The sequence below is a fragment of the Uloborus diversus genome, chromosome 7, assembly GCF_026930045.1.
Source record: "Uloborus diversus isolate 005 chromosome 7, Udiv.v.3.1, whole genome shotgun sequence".
Lineage (NCBI taxonomy): Eukaryota > Metazoa > Arthropoda > Arachnida > Araneae > Uloboridae > Uloborus > Uloborus diversus.
The window spans coordinates 100,530,678-100,553,126 of record NC_072737.1 but is presented as its reverse complement, the minus strand read 5'-3'; the positions used below and the strand labels follow the sequence as shown (position 1 = coordinate 100,553,126).

Below are 22,449 nucleotides of genomic sequence, written 5' to 3'. Positions count from 1 at the left end.
CAATAACAAAAATATTCCATTTTACTCACAAAACTTTGACTTTGCAAAGATTTTTATACTCTGTTTTAAAATTATTTTTGAGGTAAATTTAGCATTTTTTTCTTTAAATGATGTAAATATCTTCACAGGTTGTGTTAGCTAGTATGCCAGGAATGGAGTGTGGCTTTTCTCGAGAATTGTTTATTCAGTGGTCGGGCAATCCCAGAAATAGTATCATATTGACCTCCAGGAGCCAGCCTGGTACATTAGGAAGAAGTCTTATTGAATCTCCTGACCAAAAAACTGTAGAACTTCAAGTAAGTGATTCAGAAATGCTAAACTTACTTATTTTTTGAGCCAAGCATTTTATAATACCTTAAAAGACAAGCAAAAGGTATGAGTATGGACAAAAATTGGCCTAATAAGCACACTCATCAAAGTTTTAATGGTTTTTAAATCTCAACATTCTAGTAATTTTTATTCAAGGTGTTTGACCTTTGTTTTGTACAAGACCCACCCACCACCCCTAATGTGATTCAAAAAAACTTTTTTCATCTAGAGACGACTATTTTCGATAGAAGACCTTCGACTTCCTTCGACTAGAGGACACCGCATATATTTTTTAGACTTACTAATAGTACAGTAAACTTCCAATTATCGGCGGTCAGATTATCTGCGGCTCGGCTTATCCGCGGATCTTTTCAAATTTTTTTTAACGGTCACTTTCTGTTTTTTAAACTTATGATGGTGTTACTGTTCGTTTTTAGCTTTAAATGCATATATTTTTTTACATTCAATGTTCGTAGATGCAATGTAGCAATGTTTTTAGCTATAACATAAATGTATGTTTGAGTTTTATTTATATTTTTTAGCTATTGTATACAGTAGTATTGTTTTTTACCCATTGTTCGGATTATCCGCAGTTTTTGCTTATCCGCGGTTACCGTGTCACCCTATTCCGCGGTTAATCAGGAGTTTACTGTATTATACTGTAAAAATTTTAGCTTCTTACTCAAATTTTAAGAGGGTGCACAATGGACCCCTTAATTTAACATTAGCCGTAGCATAGAAAATGCCAAATTTAGAAACATTTAATTTTCCCAGCTTTTTTTTTTTGTAAATAATTATTTTATTGCAATGTATATGCATATTATAATATGTAGCATTGTTTTTTCAGTTCAATGTATTTTTTAAGCCCCCTCCCTGTACTTATGAAGTTTGGGGGAGGGGGTTGAGCACACTCTTTCAGTTGAAATAGGAAACTAAAATTCTTCCAGTATATTACTATCCACAAGTCTAAAAATATTTAGGGTTGTCCTGGTATCTAGGGGAAACTTTTTTTATGTGTATTTTTGTACCACCCTATCCACCCCTATATAGGTTCCTTTTTGCATTAAAGTGTGTGACTAACCATAAGCAGAGGTCCATTTACATCATAGGGTCTTCATAAAATTTCAAACTTTCACCCTTCATAAAGCTCCGAATTCTACCTAAACTTTTCACAAAATTCTGAACTTCAAACACTGAATCTAGCTATATTCCCCAGTGAAGAAGAATATTCCTTGATCATCAGTAAGTCCATCTTAAAAGAAAAAATTCTGGTAACATCAATGTCATTAATGCAAATTCTCCTCTTTGATTTTCGACTTCTGGCAGAGGAGGAAGCTTGATTTTTGATGTGAATACAGTTTTTAAATGTAATACTGGCTGCCTCACCCGACTTTGCATGGTCCATTTCGAAAATAAAAGTTATGTCAAGTGATGCTTGTTCAACAATTAGGCTTGAACAAAAAATAATCAGTAAAATTTTGCGGCAAATTGCAAAAAAATCACCATAAAGGAGACATTTTAAATCCCCCGATTACAGAAAAAACCTCAAAACAAAACCCAGAATTTTATTTGTTCATATTCAAAAAAAAAAAAAATGGCAACAGATCTTTCATCCCAATGAATTTTTTCATGTTACAAATTTTAATAAAAGTATTGTTTCAGAAAGTTAAAATGAAGCACTGAATAATTAATTGAATGGAGGAAAGCCTTTGAAAAATAGGGATTTTATGTCAAAATCTAAGTATCCTAATTAATAATTTTTAATTGATATCTCTCTTCTAATTATTATCGGAGGATTATGTTAAATAGCCAAACATAAAGACAGGAAGATTACAAATCCATCGATACTTGGTTCAATGGTCAATTCATTGCCGTTTGAAAGAAGTAACTCGGACATACATACATAGATCCATACATAGGTACATACATAGATACATATGCTCAGTTTTTAATAATATAAGAGTCTTCTATGGTTTTTTTTTTTTTTTTTTTTTTTTTTGTAATTACAAAATGTTACTTTTTAAAATTTTCTATGCAATGGATACTTAAATATTTCTATTTGGATTCAGGGTTGTGTTTTTTGCCAGCGAAAAGGTATTTTTGCCGGGACAGTGGAAAAAACCATGGCAAAAATGGAAAAAAAAACGGCAAAAATGGAAAAAAATGGCAAAAATGGAAAAAACAGCAAAACCTAATTGCAAATAAAGTAGCATTATATTGTTAATCAAGAAATAGTGACAACATAATATAAATAATGCACTTAAATATTTTAGTTATGTCTCTCCATGTTACTTCTAATTTATAAGGTGAAAAATAAATAAAAAAGAAACGTTGGGATTGCAAAACTTACGATTTTAAATGTTTGCTAAAACAATTTCTTCAGAATGAGCCAATTCTTTCAATGCTAAAACAAAGAATGTTTACTTAAGCTTAGTAAATTAATAAAAAGATTGAATTCTAATGATATACATATATTTAATTAATCACTTTCTTTTCATCCCACTAAGATTTTTAAGCTTTCATGCTTACTTTTATATAAAAGGAAGGAAAAAAAACTCCATAAGTTGTTAACACAAAATCTATTTTTGCTACTTTGGCAATAACTGGCAAAAACCTATTTTTGCCGGGCGGTAAAAACCATGGTTTTTTCCATAGTTTTTTCCGCCCTCAGCAAAAACTTGCCAACCCTGCATGTAATATATTTATGAAGGAAATGGTGCACTTTATTTTGTTTATAAAGGCAAATAAAAGAGACTTTCAACTTTTTCATACTTATATGTTGAATGTTACTGTTGTGTATAATTAATAATTTTATTTTTCGCTCTCTTACTGTTTTTTCGTACTTTACTTACTGTATTATTCTTCTTTTTGATGGTGCTTCAATTGTTATCTTTTTCCTTGTTGTTTGATTCAGATTAGTAGGAGAGTTCGTTTGGAAGGTGCAGAGTTAGAAGAACATTTAAGGCGGGAAAAAGAAAAAGAATTAGAAGCAGCCCGACATCGAGCGGAAAAAGAAGCGTAAGTATTCTTATATTTAAATTCTAACTTGGGGCTAAGTCATTATTTTTGCTGCGAAAATAAACTCTACTTGTGTGGATATTTGTTTTCTTGAACTTGCTTTTCACTCATAAACATAACCTTGTTCAAAGACCAGGTAACATGGTGATATGATGATTAGGGTGGGCCGAAAAAACTTTTTTTGGAAATCTGTTTTTGAAAAGTGCGGAAAAGTTGCTATATGGGCCCGTTATTACCCATAAAAAGTTTCGCTACATTTGTTTAACATTTAGCCGGCGCTATTTGACCTTGAAAAACTGAAAAACGGGCAAAAATGCACTTTTTTTCAAAAAAAAAAAAAAAAAGAATGGGGGGGGGGGCAAAAATAAAAATTTGAAGCTAGTTTCAGCAAACATTAGAAGTATCTGTCAGTGAATTACTGGAACGTGTTAAAGAGAAATTTCGAATGTCATTGCATTCTTATCTTTGCTTTGGTATACAACACGACTGTTATGGAGAAACGCGCGAAAAAGAAAGTAACGCGAGCAAGCACAAGTAGTCTTCTATTTGGACCTGGAAAAGATTTGTCTCCTCCCGATGCTTTATTTCTTCCAACATATGAGGACATTATCAGATGTTATCAATTCACTAGAATGCAAATAAAGGGAGAAGGAAGTAAGCAACCATCTTCTACAAGTGTGGCCGCTGTAGTTGCAAAAAAAGTTATTGATATTTTGGAGCGTGCTTCCCTTCCCGCTGTTTCGATAAGTTGAGTGATTACCATGATTTTATCTTATTATTCTAAATATAATAGCACAACAAAAAATGCTAAGAATATATAGACAGAAATTTTATAATCAAAGCTAGGCAAATCTAAAGCAGAGGCTACGACTTTGTTTGACATTTGTTCCTACAAATTCACAGATTTATATTCGTGTAATTGCAGAAAAAAAGCAAAAGTCCCTGATAGAGAAAAACAATTACTAATTGATCAAAGGACAGTACGAAAAATGGCTATTGGAAAAGTGGATAAGGTAGCAACCCAGAAACTACGAAAAAGAGAAAAAAAGATGCCAGAAAATTGAAACAAGTGTTGCTTTGAATGAGAAAGACATATCAGTACCCAGCACAAGTGGACTGAGGGTTAAGGAAAGTCATATTACATTGAATAAACCTGAAACAGAGCTTGAATCAGGAGAAAGCACAAAAAATACAGATGACGATTTTAAATTGAATTATCCTCTTTCAAGAAAACGTAAGCGAACTGATGCGCCATCAACAACGACAAGTCAAATGAGACTTTCTATGCCTCATACAGCTTTAGCAGCAGATCTAACTGGCACTTCAAATAGAGCAGTGGCTAAAATTGCTACAGCAGTTCTCGCTGATTTCGACTTAGTTTCTCCTAAACAAGACAAAAATATATAGTCGATAAAAACAAAGTAAGGAGGGAAGTCGATAAAAAAAGGAGCGAGCTAAGAGAAAGCGATTTAAGAGCAGTTAAAGGGGCAGCTATAAAGAGTTTGTATTTTGACGGCCGCAAAGATGACACCCTTCAAAAACATCTGGCCATCAAAAATTAGCATCTGAAGCACCTGTAGTACTGATAGAAGAACCAGGTAGCAAGTACATCGGTCATTTATCACTAACAGTTGGTGAAAGTGCAAAACAAATTTCGCAAGGTATTATAGGCTTTGCAAAAAAGTATAATATGAGCTTGCTTAACTTATCGGTTATTGGATGCGACGGAACAAATGTAAATATGGGTTGGAAAGGTGGAGTAATTCGTTTACTTGAGACATATCTCAAAAGACCTTTACAGCGAAACATATGTCTGCTGCATACTAATGAGTTACCACTGAGGCATCTTATTCTGGAATTGAATGGTTGCACAAAGGAGCCACATTCATATTCTGGAGCTATCGGACCACATCTTAGAGATTGTAAAAAAAATCCGGTGGTCAAATTTGATAAAATTGACTGCAATCTTCTTGTTTTGGACATGGAAGATATAAAAAAATTAAGTACTGAACAACAATATTTGTATAGAATCTGTCTTGCCGTAAAAGATGGTAGTTGTCCTTCTAGAGTGGCTGACAGTAGCCCAGGCAAACTCAGTCATGCGCGATGGCTGGCAACTGCAAACCGTTTGTTATGCTTGTATATAGGCACTCCAATTCCATCAGAAAATCTTACAATGCTTGTAAAGTATGTAATGTTAGTTTATGCTCCAATGTGGTTTGAAATAAAAATGAAACCGAACTGCCAGTATGGTGCCCAACATTTTTAGAAAATGATTTCTTTTGCAAGGCAGTTTCCAGAAAACGTTAAGGAGATAATTTTCAAAGTTCTCTCAAATAATGCATATTTCGCTCATCCTGAACAGCTACTGTTGACAATGTTGTTTGACCCAAGAAAATACGCTCGGGAATTAGCTGTTAAGCGCATTCTGAACTCTAGAAATAAGAAGACGAAGAGCTCGAATGGTGTACGATTTTTAAGGTGCCGCTGGAGAGAGCCTCCGAAGTTTCAAAGTCAATGTTAAGTCTACGGGGAAGTTTCCTCCCGATTGCTAATTCGCATTTAAATATTTTGAGATTTTTTTTCTGCATAACATTCTTCACAGCCGTACAAATAACGCGCCTTTTTTAATTTTTCATTTTCCGTTAAAATTTAATATTAAATGGCTGTTAAATTTATGAGTTGACAAAATAAGAGGTGCTTTCTGTTTAAACGCTTCATAAGAACTCAAGATCTAACATTTGCTCAAATTGAGAAAGTACGCGTTATTCTTGAAAGTTTAAGCTTTTCAGGGATACCTTTCTTTTTATCATACTTAAATTAGGATAAGAGTAATTGGGAGGGAAAAACTGGAAAATTTTGCAAAAATTGACGAATTTCCGTGTTAACCACGCCTCCCGCCGGTGACAATAGAGAAAGAGGGAACAGATTCTTTATCCCCTGTTGGGGTGGGGCATGGAGATCGTCTTCAGGCAGTCTTCAGGGTAATAAAAAACATGTGTTTAGGGGGAGGGGATGACAGCAATTAAGGGTTGAATGAGCGAGAGCATTTATTTCCTTCGGGTCTAAACTTGGAGAAGGCAATTTTTTGAGCTTCGCTACACAACTTTTTCCTTGTTTACATACAAATTTTGAAATACATATCCTAGCAGGGGGAAACCCCCAAGTAATTTAAATAAATTTGAAACTTTTTTTAGCGAAAATATTACACTATGTAACAATAGGTTTGCATTTTAACTTTGCGTAATTGCCATATTATCAACTATATTTTAATACAAAACAAAAACTTCCTTTCAGAAAAAATGTATCAGAAGTGTAATATGCAAATAAAATAAAACATGTCATAATTCTGTGTCCATTGAAAGTGATTACAATGAACTTTTAAGAAAAGCATCAACAATCGTTTATGCAAATAAACAGTTGCATTAACTAGGATGAAATACTGTGAAAGCACTTATTCTTACGAGCCTAAATTTTAGCAAAATTAAAAAAAATCTACGAATTTGTGAGTTGCAAATTTTTTGAATTTTATATAAACAGAATAATTCTATTAAAAAAATTGTTTCGCGAGTTTTAAATTTTCGTGATTACGTCAAGCTCTGGAAAATTGCGAAAATGAAAGCCTCACGAAAATAAGTGCTTTTAGAAGAGTACTCAAAGTCATCACATAAATACGTTATCCGGAATCACTTGATCTATAATGAACTAATTTTCACGTGCTGAAAATCTAACTTCATGGTTCGAAAAGAACCTTATGCTATTTAAAAAGTTCTATTCGGGAATTAATGCATCACTAAGTGCTTATAGTCATACTTTCCCCCCCCCTAGATTGGGTCTCTCACTACTGAAATATAGCTAGGGGAGACGAGACGGCAATTAGGAAACTGAGGTGCTGCCCGCGTGGGAGCACAGAGCGATTTGGAATGAGGTACAATAAGACATTGAGAAGGCTCATAATCAGTTATATTATGACACTATATTATAAATATTGAATACAGGTTAATATATAGTAAATGTTACACAAAACATTACAAGACTAAAAGCTAGTTATAACGATAAATTATTTATAAAATAACGTTTGATGCATCACAAATTGAAAAAAAAAATCCGATAAGACATTAGATGATAAGAAAATGAGAATTATAGAATGTAAGAGACAATCACATCGTCATTGTCGAGAAATTATTCCATCGTTGGCCATCGCAATTGGTCATACCTTTTCAGTATTATTACCAGTAACCAGCTTGAAAACGAAATAAGACTTTTTGATAGTGAACCAAAAAACTGTTTGTGATTGAAAAACTACTTTTTTAATTTATAAATAATTTGCTTTAAAAATATTTTTTAAAAACTTTTTACATAATTTATTGGTTTTAAAAACATAATGGGGTTGTTTTCTTCAGTCAAAAGTATGTACTACTTCTAGTTACTGAAATTGATAGAATAAGCAAAAAAAACATGGAGCAAGAAAAAAAAATCTTTCATTACCCAACGTTTTATTTTTAATTATTTATTTTAAATGTCCAATTTTAAAAATAAGGCGTGGTCTTTATGGCGTCACAAATGATGTACTTTGGCGCATCTGTCTACCGCGTTTCCACGTTATGATAATCAAGAAGCGAATTAAATATTGTGCTCTACGCTTGCTCTCAACCATATCGTTGCCAGCACACGTGAGTAGAGATGCGAATTAAATATTTCGCTCTGTGAATGGCAACAGTGAATGGCATTTCATCATTTGTGATATCATCGGCAGAAGCGTAAACAATGAAAGCGTGCCGATTAAAATATCTTTTTAAAAATATAAATTTAGTCGAATCATTTAAAAAATGGTCAGATCCCATGTTTTTAAGCTTACGATTTTCGGAAAAAATACTTTTAACATTTTGGAAACGACCCCATTTGAGGAAATTAATATTTTTAATTTAAATGTAGTTTTCATAGTAAGAATGATTGTGTACAATTTTCCTGCTCCATCTTTTTAATACATATTGTTTATTTGTAATTTTGCTGTAAGCTATTCAATTGTTTTCGAGGTACCTATTGCGTTTTAAATTTAAAACTTTCGTAGATTCATTCATTCTGAATGAACCTATGATCTGAATGACGAATGAATCTACATCTGAACGATTTAGTCTGATTAATAATCAGATACAGACAAAGCTTAAACCCATCATCAAGCCTGCAGTTTCAACATAGGCGAATGTAACACTTTCTTTTTCTAAAATTAGCAGGGATTCCGGGAGGATATTTTAATGCTTCATAATTGTTCTAAAGTATATCCTAAAAACGGTACCAATGCGTGCGCCATGAAGTGTTAAAAAAAGTGCGTTAAAATGTATGCTGAACAAAATACATGTTCCAAAAAGCGTTATCCGAAGTGTTCTCAAAATTATTCAAAAACGTTCTAAAAAGGGGGACAAGAGTCCATGCTTAAAAAGTATTTTGAAAAGTGTTTTCAGGAGGGTTGAAATACCTATTTCAAAAAATGTTCTCAAAAAGCTGACAAGTGTCCATGTGCAAAAAGAGTTCAGAAAGAGTTAGATTATTTGTAGTGCACTTAGGAATCAGCAAGAGGTCCAAGGCTAGAAATATTGCTTAGGAGAGCACTTGATTTCTTGCATAAAACTCTGCTAAATTACAGCTCTATAAGGCGAATGATTCTGCCAATGTTCACAGTTCTCTAAAGGCCTCGTTTTTTTTATCGTGTCGCGATTGAAATGACAAAATCACCAAGTTTTTGCTTTCTTTGCTTACAACCTGAGATGTTTGCAATGCTGATATTTGGATGCCTCACTTTCCGAATTGATCAACTCCATAAAACAAAAGGTAGGGAATAGTTATGAGGAAGATGGTATTATCTATAGGAGTAAATAGGCCCTCATGGTACATTTTCTGCCATCACGCGGTCAGAAATGTACTGAACCAAAACTTTTATATAAATTCACATGCTAAGCATTGATAAAGCACTATTAAAGCAGAAATGAGGATTTTTTTAAAAAATGGAGAGAATCGATTTGGCAATTGAGACATCCATTTGGTGATCCTGATCAACTTTTGGGATAGAAGAACCTAGTTGTATAGCAAAATATCTATGCAGGGTTGATTTTTCACAATTTGCTACCAAAGTAGGTTAAGAATCGCATTTTTACAAATTTTAACCATACATCATCGGCTTGTATCTGCTGAGAGAATAGTTTTCTGAAGTTAATTTTTTCCTCGTTTGTTGCCTGTTGCTATGTCCGAAAGGTATGCAAGTGTCATTTTGATAGCTCAAATAATTGCTGTATCATCCTTGCTGAAAAATGAGCCAAAAATCGATTTCGTCAATTTTATCTCAATTTCAAAAATCAGTATCTCAAAAGGATCCTCTATAATTTGGTTTTCCTTCACATCATTAAAAAGAGAGCACATTTTTATCAAATTAAAAATGTTCGTTTCATTTTCGAGACACACAATAAAAAAGAATAATGTACGTAGTAAAAAAAAAAAAACTTTTAAATATTTTAGACCGTTGGTTTTTGTGTGAGCGTCCCTCCAACAGTCCGAGAAATGGTAAAAAGTGACATTCCGGTTCCTGGAAACGAAGTAAAATATATGACTGTGTTAATTTGAAAGTAGTAACTTCAGGTAAAAAAAAGCCTCGAAAACAGGACAAAGCCATTTCCTCCAAGCTTTTCCATGGCTTTGCAAATCACATGAGGGGAGGGGGACATGGCCACAGCCCTCTTATCCTGAAAATAAAGTAAATATGTATGACTGGTTCAATTTGAAAGTAATAAATTTTAAGAATAAAAAACCCCCGATTGCAGAAAGAAACTATTTCTTCCAAGCCTTTCCATACCATTGCAGACCACAATTTAATCTGCTTTTAAGTTTTGACCAAATGTGAGAAGGGATTACAGTCTCCTACCAAATATCCCCATTAATATGCTACTGCCAGTGGCGCACACAAGGGAAGGTCTTGCTTTATTTTCCTTTATTGATTACGATTCTATGTATTTTGTACGTAAAATAATTTCGAACAATAATTTCAGTTGTAATAAGTGAAAAAAAATCTTAATTTTAAGAGATTTTTTAAAATATTGTGCGCTTTTCCTACAACAGATTGCCTATAACAAGTAGACTGGTGAGTAGTGATTATAAATGAATACACTAAAAATCCATGTTTTTAGTTTTGTAGTTACAGATTACATCAAATGAGATGCTATGTACTTCTATAATCATATGGTGCTTCTGCAACGATGAATTTGCTTTGCTGAATCCATTTTTTACTTATGAGAAAAGTTAATGGGTATATTATTTTGCTTTCTGGTAATTTATTTAAGTTTATTTCGTTAAATAATGCTAATTATTTATTCAATAGTTTACTTTTTACTGTTTTTCGTTCTCAAGAATCGACAAAATCAAGTCAATATGTTTGGCGTATTGGGAGTATGATATGAGAATAAGGCTTTCGATCTTGCACCTTCCCCTTGCAAAATTCCTATGTGCGTTCAGTATCATTTCATTTATTTTCAACCTTTTATTTACTGATTCATTTGATCAAAAATTCAAATATCGACTATCCCCTTATTTTTGATGTAACAATCAAACTATCAACTAGCAGTTTTTTGTCACCAGGTAACAGTGTAGCGATGGGTATGACAGAAGAGATAAGAACGTGGTTCGCCTTATTAGTATTCCTGTCACCAGGTTTTGGGTGGAGAATATGATCCATTGCTGCATATCCTGCTCATTTGCACGAACTGTGAGCAGGAGCGAAAAAGAGAAAATAACGAATTACACTGTGCGGCCAAATCTTAATATATAAAAATCTTCTGTGCGGACCTTTGTCACACTAAGGCTTTTAAACGGCTGGACCGATTTTGATAAAAAAATTTTTGTGTAATAAAGTTGTGGCAAACACGGTTTCGAAGCGCGATGGATCGAATCGGAAGCGTTTTTGTTACTTAATTAATTTAAATATTGAATGGTTATATCTCCCAAATGATTAATATTTATTTTAACCTATTGTTGAGCGAGAACTGAAATAAATATTTAACCCGTTGCCAAAGGACAATAAGAAAGCCAGCTTTGTTTTTTGTAATAAAATTTCCTACTGTGGTATGTCAATTGAGAATAGATAAAACGTAGAGAGTGAAGCCTTCACACTTCTTGAAAGCAACGATTTTAGGTCCTGTGATGTATTTTAAAGTAAAGTACTGGAAGGTTCACGCAAAACGTGGGTTCTGTCGTCATAGTTGAACCACGTGACTGAATCGGTGCTTTAGGTTTTCCCAACTAAATGATCAGAAAGTACCGTACCTAGCAACATTTGTTTCTCGGCTGAAGTCCATCTGAGTTTTGGCACCTATGTCAAGAATACTTTAAGGGTTATCTAACTCATCAGTACATTATTAAAGGAAAAATTGATGGAATTCAAAGACGAAACAAATTTTATTTACGTCCAGTTAAATTACAACACGGTAGTTCTGTACACAAAAGATCAGTGCAGTGGAAGATCTTTATATTTGCTGGAAAGGACAAATTAGGCAATATACGAATTTTTAAAAGTTTTCGCTCAAAAGATTGGACCGCTAATCGGTCGGAGTTGACTTCGCTCACTCATCGGCTAGACTACAGTAACGTGGTGGCTTGGCGACTTCTGCTATAAACAATAAAGTTGCGTGATCATTTGTTTACATTTTAAAGCTACTGTTAACGTAATTTGTTGTATTTTTTGTTTATTTGGCAAAATATTTCAAATTGCAAAGAAACGTTTTTCCTTTACAAAGAGTTTTTAGTCATTTTAGTTGAAGAATGTGTTTATTTTACATCGGTAGGGGGTGGGGATGAGTGATTTTCGCTTATTCAGAGAACTGTTTTTACCTTTATAATTTTGTAAAGCGATATCGTTTCGATTATTGTTTTATTCGTTTTCATATGGAGGATGTTGCAGCGGGATTTCCCGTTTTTTCTAGACGGGTACTTAGTTTTTTCTCACCTAATATCTGAGAACGATTTTTATCCTTTGAGTATCGCTGAAAAAGCAAACCATGCAATCTATGAAGATCTTTCAAGTTACGCGATGAAAAATAGTCAATCAAACAACTGCTCAGTGGGCATTAGATAAATCAAGTTGTAATAAATATATGCATTCTGACACCAAGCAGCTTAAAACATTCTCTTTTTACTTATTTTTTGCAACAAAACGGTTCAAACACTTGATAATTTACTGAAATTTTTTAACTTTTCAATTTACAAAGTTTCAACAGAACAACGTCTGTCGGGTCCTCTAGTGAATAAATAAATAAGTAGGGGTGATGGGAGAAAACAGTGGTTATATTTGGATCAGAGGGAGGGTGTCGCGTTTTACATAAGAATCAGAAAGAATGGTGTTCCCCTAATTTTTAAAAAAATATATCGAAAACACTGTATTTTTTATACTAGGGTTTGTTTTCCTTTTTTTTTCGAAGTAAAACTAGGGTTTTGGACTCCTGTAAGCCCCGTGTCCAAAAATTGTTTTCCGTTGCAAAAAATGTTTTAAATAAGGCATGAAAACACTACATGTTGCATTCGAGCCGCACCACAGATTTTCAATAAAGGGATACACCGCCCCCATCACTACATCAAGAAGTGTTAGCAGGCGGTGATTATTAATAGAACGGCGATCCGTGAGCTATTGAAAAGCAGCAATGTTACATTGCAAAAAAACTTAATTTCATTTTTAATCTTAATCATTTGATTGGAATAATTTGATTAAAACATATTTTTTGAACATGGGGCTCATAGGAGTGAGTCCGATACTCAGGTTTTACACCAAAGAATTACTAAGTGAAAGAATTGTAAAACAAACCTCTAGGAAAAAGATATTTTTCATGATCGTTTGAATATTTTTGGGGGAATGCCTACGAGACTCTCACCTTGCTCCAAATACGCGTGCTTTTGAACGTTGCACTTCTCTAAACCCTCATGGAAATGCTAATGGTTATTATAATACTCCCTTCTTGTCCAGATAAAAATTATGGCCATGAAACTGTCCAAAACTGAAAGAAAAGGGGAAGGGGGTGGAGATGGGGCGTTAAAACTAATCCCCCTTCCAAAACCTTACCCTTTTCGAACCTACAATAGTCTAATACCGTACAGAGCTGTAGATTGCGTAGAATGTAAGAATAAAGAAAATAAAAATGTATTATTCATGCGTGTGTTGCTTTTAAATAATACATGTGTGTATGTAGTTTTAATACGTTTTTTCAATTTCAAAAAATCTCCTAACTTTCTCAAAATGTCTTTTAGCAAAATAAATGTTGCATTTAAATGCTTTTTCCCATCGTTCAAAAATGGTTGAAAACAGTAAAGACAAACTCATTGCAAAACTAAAGTTTCTTTTTGTTTCAAATCGTAATTTCTCTCTCTCTCTCTCTGAAAAAAAACTCTTTCCTAACTCAACGAGCCGATTCTGGAAGTCTCCTATCTTATATATTATTATATTTTAGGGTCTTCCTAAAAGCCCCGGGGTGACCGCAGGCGTAGTAAATAGTAAACATGTCAAAGCAACAAGGGGAAACCTCAACGCCTGAAGGTTGTCCATTATTTTGATGGCAGCTAATAAATAACATGTGAGGGGTCCTAGATGCAGTGTCAATTCCTTCTCTGATTGGATGCTCGTCTGTCAATCATGTGAGCTTAGCACATGCCTTCTCGCCATGTCGAAAAAGGATCTGAAGTGAAGCGGTGGGCAACTTTCAAATTAGATCTTTATCCCGCGGCACCTTAAGCGTCCTAAACTCAATTCTGAAGCCGTTGATTATGTTGATTTAGTTGATTAGGCAAACTGTGTTGTAACAAAACCTCCTCTTACAATGCATCTAAAAGACCAACAATTGAAAGAAATATGCAAAGAACGGCATACAGAGTTCACTTTCGAGAAATTTCCCTATCACACGCAAGCTGTGGAACGTTGTGTGAAACTAATAACCGAAGCTGCAATAAAAGTTCGTGGTGAAACTGCACGAGATGGATATATTCGTGCCAAACTTCAAGCTAGGAAAGAACTTCCATCATTTGATAACAAGGGACAATATTATTCCAAAAAAAAATATTCATTATGCATGAGGTATTATAAATCGAATTTGAAGATTTCTTTTTCAAAATTTTATTATATCTATATGTAATTCTAGAAAATGATACTATTGCGTGAAATGATACTATTGCTAATATGATACTATTGCGTGATAATAATTACTATGATTAATAGTGCTATTTAATTAATTAGTCTATGTTTTAATTTTGAAAAATAATTTTTCACATTGGTTTTTAAAGAAATTCAATATTTTTTTCATTTTTCTCCAATATTTGATGTCGGAAAGGAGCGGTTAAATGCTCATCAAAACCGATGAAACATTTTATGGGCTTGAATTGGCTCATTATATAACATTTCCGGTGCATTCCAATAAAATATTTAAAATTTAGTTTTTTAAAAAAAATTTCGAAAAAAATTCATTTTTCTCTTTGTTTCGGTTTTTTAGTGTCAAATAGCGCCGGCTAGATATTTTTTAATATCCAAGAAATTTTTTGTGAGTGCTAACTACCTCACTACGCAACATTTGCGCGCTATCCAAAAATTGATTTTGAAAAAAAATATTTTTCGGCTTGTTTCGACCCACCCTAATGATGATTTCACTAGCGGTTTCTTAACATATCAATTTCTTGTACTTTGGCAATGGCATGAATTCTGTGTTTACAATCAATTTGAATGCAAATGCTTTCTTGGGTAAGCACAGAAAACGTTGTCAGATTTTTCTTCATGCTTTTGGGGAATTTTGTACTTAATTAACTTCCCAGAGCTTCCTTTTGCTTATTTTCAGTATTATAAACAGGAAGAGAGTATCAATTTTGGCAAATTTTACCTTAGTTTAAACTGTCACATGTCAAAAACTTGACAAACGAGTTGTGGTATTATCAGAACGCTTTTTTCATCCATAGTCATTATTAAATTTTTGAATGAAATACAGAACAATCTACATTACTAATTTTAACAATAATAAAATGCCATGTCATACTTATTGTAAGCAATACCCTAAGAAGCTAAATTTTATTTAGGATCAATGATGTTGAATATGTTTTTAGAAATAGATAAACTAATTAAAAAAATTTTTGCATTTCAAACAACTTGTAATATCTGATTTTCCCTCACTATTTGCCTAAAAAAGCACAAAAAATTGCATTTTTAGCTTTATATAAAATATTTTATTTAAACTAAACATGATGCATAAGTTTTTGCGTTCTATTCTAAACGTAAACTTTTTGTCCTAGAGAGCTTGGAGGCTCTGATTCCAGTGAGGAAAGTGAAGATGAAATGGAAGTAGACAAAGGTGGAAATGCTAGGCATGATTTAATGATGAAAATTGAGGTATTTTATAATACTCTTGTTTGTGTTTTACCTTCCTTATTTTACCTTTGAATTTTATTAAATTTTAAATCAAAAGTTTGGGATTAAGAAAATTTTAAATTCAATGTGGGGAGGTTACAAGCAGTGCTGTAGTTGGAGGGGGGGGGGGTGAGCCACCCCCGACATATTTCGTTTCTTATTTTTGAAATAAAGCAAATGTATCTTAAATTGGTTTCAAACTACCTTTGGTTTCAAACCAATGGTTTGGTTTGGCTTTTGGTTATTAAACCCCTAGGTGAGTATCTTTCAAATCTTTTTTTTTCTTTTTTTAACTACTGCACTAGTTACACGTACAACACACTAGCCTTTCTGACCACAAAAATAATGCATTCCTACTGGCAAAACCCACTAGATCTTACCTTTGTTTCTTTTCTTTACTTTTTTTCTAAAGTTTGTTATCACATTAAGTATTTTAGCTTAGTAGTTTTTATAGAAGAAACAAGCTGATGAAAAATATGTTTGTTTCACCTGTATGTAACCGCACAATGTATTAATACTGGAACTGTCAGGAAAGATGTTAACTTAGAACAGCCGAAGCAACCAGTTTGACCAATATTATCTGTTATGATTTATTATTACTTATTTCTATCTTTTACTTGTAACATACATCTTATATCATTTTTACAAGAATTTCTAGTGTTATAACTTGAAATTATATTTTTTTCTACTATTTAAAAAAATATAATAATGAAAAGTTGTATTTATTTTTCAGCAATGATACAAAACGGTGTAAATAAATATTATGAGTTCAAGCAATTTTATCTATTCATTAAGCAATGTACAATTTTTATTATATTTAAAATAATGATAATGAACTGGGGAATGATGAGATCATTACATCTATTTGAAAATGAAAACATACCAAAATTTTTGTGATTAAGATTAAGATAAAATTTTTCACAATTATTGAGAATATACACAAGCTAAATGATATCTGTCATGCAGTTTTAATAAAAAATAAATAAATAAATAAATAAGCTGTTTTAATGGTATATTTTCTGCAAATCAGTTTCCTACAAAATTAACAGTTGTCCATCACTTTTATTTCCTTTGCAACTAGAGCTTTAGCACTACTTTCACTTCATGGCTCCTTGACCACAGCTATGTGAAGATGTAACTATGAGTGAAATTTTTCAGTCTGCTCTTTTTAAGTTGTGCAGAAAAACATAATTATCTACTACAGTGAAGCATTGTTTATGCATTTCTCTTTTATACGTTTTTATCAATTATATGTTTTTTTAAATTGGCCCCCGCCAATGTCCAATACACATTAACCTTTTATACCTCTTATTTAACATATTATACACTTTTTCCAATTATAAGCTTTTTTCATACAGTCCGTTCCAAAACGTATAAACGGTGCTTCACTGTATTTTCATTTTTATTTGCAATACGCTGAACTTGATGGCTATAGGGGATTTAAATATAAGCAGTGTTTTTGATATTGCTTCATTTTAAATCTTAATATGTGATGGTTAGTAGTTATATTAAATTTAACAATTTTCGTTAAATGTGAAATATTTATTTTTAAAATGTTCGACTTGAGTTCACATCTTTATTATTGAGTATTGTTATAACTGATGCTTTCACGTAGTTTCAGAAACATATTTTAATTTCTGTCCTTTGAAATTTTTTTACTTTCACCCATGGATGTAACTAGGTAATGAAATCTTAGATGCTTAGATTTACTCAATCCTAATGGCAAAATCATAAAATAATATCTATGTTTCCATTTGTGTTATTTATGTTTATTTCTACTAAAAAGTCTAGGAAATTAATTTCAAGTGTTTTCTAAACCTAGGAAAGTCAGAAATGTATAATAAACCTAATTAGCTAGCTACTTTAAATGTGTTACACAAACATGAAACTATTTTTCAAATTCTGCTATGTCTTTCATAAAGGCTTTTATAATTAAAAGCTTTAAACTAGTTTTATACTTAGCAATTAAATGCAGCAAAATTTAAAGTGTGGGGGAACTTTACCGCCTTGTATTGACCCAAGTCCCTATCAATACATTTTAATTTCCAATTTATTTTAATAATAATATATGACTGTTGAAATACTATTTTTAGGGTAAACCAAGAGGCGGAGGTTTCTTTAAACAAGCAAAGAAGTCATATCCCATGTTTCCCATCAAAGAAGAAAAGATAAAATGGGACGACTATGGAGAAATAATAAAGTATTTTATAGTTTCTATTTTTATTGCTATCTCAAACTGAACTTCTTTCTTTTTTTTTGATGAATCCCAATTTGTACCAATTGCACTAAGTCACTTTGGAAAATGGCCAGTTTTCAATTCACTGTGGACCAGAAGTGAGAACTAATAAACAATCAGCAGCTCTAAAATCAGTGGGCTGCCATCCAACTTCTATGGATTCATCGGTAGACTTTGATAAGGATACACTGCAAAAGATTTTTAGTGAAGCCAATACTTTAATATATTAATATGGTTTTTCTATTCTATGAAGTGTTGGACTTTGAATTATTAGTTTCATGTACTATAATGAAAACATTTTATTTTACCAGTGTCATCCACAGTTCTCCCCACCTCCTTTTTTATGGGTGTTTGTGTTGGGTTCTTTTTCTCTTTCATATTTAGAAATATGATTTAATGATAGACTGTTATCTCTGATTTTAGAAAGATTTCAAATCTTGTTTTTATACAAAACTTTTTGCACTTTTTTCTTTTTCTTTCTTTTTTTTTTTTTTTTTGGCAAGCCCCATTTATGTTAATTCTTTCCTTTAACTTTCATTTTAAGTGTCCAATATCTTGATCTTGTAATGAATTGCATGATTTTTTAAATCATAACCATAAATTATGTCACATTAGTGCAACACATATAAGAGTGATGATGCTGAATCAATTCTTGAAGCGTTTAAAAAAAGAAAGCAGTTATTGGATGAATTACATCTTCACTAAATTTAGTGAAAAATCAATGCAATTTATTTTCCTTCTGTTTCCTAGTTGGTTTTTACAGCATAGCTTACTGATTTTGGAAAGCAGAAGTGCATAATTTCTCATTTATTTCTTTTCGTTACCTTTTTTTTTTCTATGTTGGCAATCATTTAACACATTACAAATTTTTTCTAAATTTATCATATTTATCAAAATATAGGTCAGATATGATTCTGAATAATTGTAATATCCAGCTGTTACAATTATCCAATATATTGGCCACATGTGCGGGATGCATTATCTTGACCTGATATCCATTGCATGCCTAGCTTACACTACTCCCCCCCCCCCCCTTTTTTTTTAAAACAATTTTCTATATTTGTGGCAGTGAGAAGCAAAGGGATGTCAGTGGCCAAATTAAAAATTTGGAGATAACCAATACAAATGATGGGTGAATCTCTCCCCTGTCTTGGGGAGAGCTAGTTCTAGTAACCCTGGTAAGTGATGCTGTACAGCATGATATGGAGAAAAAAAAAATCAATGAATGAATGCCTACCTAGGAAGTTGCCTTTGAACGTGTTTACTCAAAACTTGAAAATATCCACTTAATCCCTTTGCTTCTCACTGCCTCATGTGCCCATGATATATTTTTTGAGCAATCACAATTGCTTTTTGCTTTCATTTCGCCAAAACAGGAAACCCAATGAGTAGGGTCCTGTTGCAATTCGTGGTTGCAAAAATTATAATTTGAATTCAAGACATTAAAATTCAAATATTTCTTCTTTTTTTTTACTTGGTTTAGATTTTTCAAGTATATTTTGATTGTACCAATTTATAGAATTGTGCTTTGTAAGTATTTTTCTTGGAAATATCTTACTGTAATATATATTTCTTTAGGCTAGAAGACTATATGATTTTAGAACCTTCTACACTTGAAGAAGAAAACAAGGAAAATAAAGTTGAAAATGACGATGCTATTCAAGGTAAACATTTTGTGTAACTTATATTATTGTAATCAGTTTAATGGATGAATTTCCACAATTTTTAACTACAGTTGGATCTTTATTTAATAAACTCTGAAAATCCAGCAAGAAAGTTCGTTAAATAGAGAATTACATTTGATAATATTTTACGCTGTTTTGAAACATACTCATAAAAACCATACATAACATGCAAAAAGTGAATACATTTTTTTTTCTAAAAATAAAGTATGTCAATTTCCTATGATTTTGCCACTAAAAAGGGTAAAAAGAATAAAGAATAATCAGTGTCTTAAAACTGGACCTGTTTAGCACTTCTGGAGTTCATTTTTACATTTAGTTCAAAACGGATTCTACATCAAATTATCAAACTGATAGAGGCATTCTCTTGCTCATTCACCTGGTTCTGAAAAACACGTCTTCAAGAGGTTAGTCAAATTCAGTATCAAGATCTTTTGAATCTTCATCAATATTGCGACATAGTTTTTGTATTTGACTATGTCAGAAAGTTTCAGATGCATTTGGTGTTTCCAAAGGCTGAATTTCATCATCAACTGTAAGAAAATCATCAATCTTGACACTGTTGTTACTTTTCCCATTTTCCTGTAACTGGATTAACAATCTTTTCATTTAATGTAAAGGTATTTTATCCTCCTCTTGATCTTCCATGCGTGCAAAATTTTCTTTAGGATGAATTTATCAATTTAAGATAAATTTAAGCTAGAATTTGTATTAAGGTTAAAACAATAAGAACTGCTGCGAATTTTGGGAAATTTCTCAACGGATAAAAAAATGGACTGGACATTTCAATAGTGGGGTAGATAAAATACAAACAATGGCACTCTTAAAAAGTTTTCCCTTGCTGGTTATGATGAGGAGCTTCCAAAACTAATCCATTTTTTAGTTAGATATCTAAAAGTCCTTTAAAAAAAAAAAAATCTGGTCCTTTTTTCCTTAAAAAGTTCAGTTTAATTTTGAATTTTTGTTGGAACCTCTTTAATCCATTTGCTTTTGTGTTTTGCTCTTTTTTTTTAAATATGAATGTGTACTACTGCCCCAGTGGCACACATAGGAATGTTTCATAGGTGGGGGGGAGGGGGAGGTCCAGGAACAAAGTTCCACCATTCTCGTATACTCCAACACGCATCCAAACACATTCTTTTGATTTTATCAATTGTCAGGAACAAAAAACATTTTTTTTTTTGAATTGTTTCATAGCTTTAGTTAATGAAATTAATTTTAACAAATAATTAGGATTATCAAAAAATCGGAAAGGCAATGGGAGGGGTTCGAATCCCCTGGACCCTTCCCTTGTGTGTGCCACTGTACATCTCCTATCCCTACCATGGTAACTGGTACATTTTCAATCAAATATGTGCACAACAACTAGGTTTTGAAACAATTGGTAGGTATACTAAATTCATCCAGCAAAGTTTTTAGTTCAAGGCCAGTGTTTCTTAAATTGTGTTTCATAGAGCCTCGGGGTTCCATGACCCCCCCCCCCCCCATTGTTTAAATAGGTTTAGGTTTTTAAGTCATTGTGATAAATTTTGCTATATGTTATTCTAGAGGCGTCCATAAGAGGGGGGAGGGAGGCTCATGGGGTAGGCTGCACCATTCAAGTTTTTAGGGAATGATGACTCATTTTCCTTCTGGGAGGGGAGGGGGTTCTCTATAGTATTTGAGGAAAGTCTGCCATTACTCTTGAGGGGTGATGGACATCTGTGTCTTTTAAACCTTTTACATGGGTAGGGTTGCCACTGGCAACTATTTCTGACAATAGGAGACTATGTCGACTTTTTTGATCAAAAACAGCCTAAAAGCAACACTTTTTTAAAAAATTGGCAACTTTTTATACTTTTAGACGACTTTCTTCATATTTTGGGACATTTATTTTTAAAAAAAAGAAAGAAAGAAAGCGATGTGTACAATGTGTTCAACATGTGTATTGAGAACATTATTTCCTCTGTTTTAGATTTCAATCCTTTTGCATCTTGTCAATGTTTTAATGTTTTTGACAATCGAAAATTATATTGACATTTGCTATCTTTTACTAACTTATTTTATGTTTTATGATTATAAAAAATAAATAAATTTTTAGAAGCATACCAACATCTAACTTATATGTCGCTGATTATTTTTCTTGTATTTGAGATTTCAATTCTTTTGCATCTTGCAAATATTTTTATATTTTTGATAATCAGGCATAAGTTTGATTGTATGCTGCCTTAGATTAACTTATTTTGGTTTTATTTTAATAACTAACAAATTTTATAGAATTTTGATGACATAGATAAAAAGAGATTCTACTTCGGTTTAAAGAGCCAATTAAAATCTATGCTCCTCACTGTTAATATAAAAATAAAACAATACAAAACCCTTATTAGACCAATTATTTTATATGGTAGTGAGACATGGGCAGTTATAACAGGAAAATTGGCTGCTCATTTTTAGTTTAAAATGTCTGAGCGGATGCTAAATGACGACTAAGTGTAAGAGATTCGTTGGCAGAATACCATAGTTTAAGAGATGTAAAAATAGCAAAGGAACTATTAAAACATGGAATATGGGCACACAAGTCATATAAAAGGTATCTGGAGGAACTAAGAAAGTTGATAGAACAGACTTTAAAGGAAAACAAAAAAATTAAAAAGATACTTAAAAAAAAAAATACAGCAGAGAGAAGAATAAATCAAATGTAAAACACTATCAACTTAGCAACTCAAAAGACAAGGCAAAGGTGATTGCACAGATTAGAAACCCAATCAAGAATCTCCAGATTCTTTATTAGAATTAGCAAACCAACGACTGAA

The 22,449-nt window shown here is 32.5% G+C and overlaps 1 protein-coding gene across 1 annotated transcript in view; it reads left to right on the top strand.

Moving 5' to 3' along the window:
* The window catches only part of LOC129225647 (cleavage and polyadenylation specificity factor subunit 2-like), a 74,468-nt gene that overhangs the window by 39,263 nt on the left and 12,756 nt on the right, over positions 1-22,449 (top strand). Inside the window, exons 9-13 of the mRNA XM_054860115.1 lie at positions 129-296; positions 3,224-3,327; positions 15,625-15,721; positions 17,833-17,939; positions 19,554-19,639. Coding sequence (XP_054716090.1) covers positions 129-296; positions 3,224-3,327; positions 15,625-15,721; positions 17,833-17,939; positions 19,554-19,639 — 562 coding nt within the window. The remainder of the gene's footprint in view (positions 1-128; positions 297-3,223; positions 3,328-15,624; positions 15,722-17,832; positions 17,940-19,553; positions 19,640-22,449) is intronic.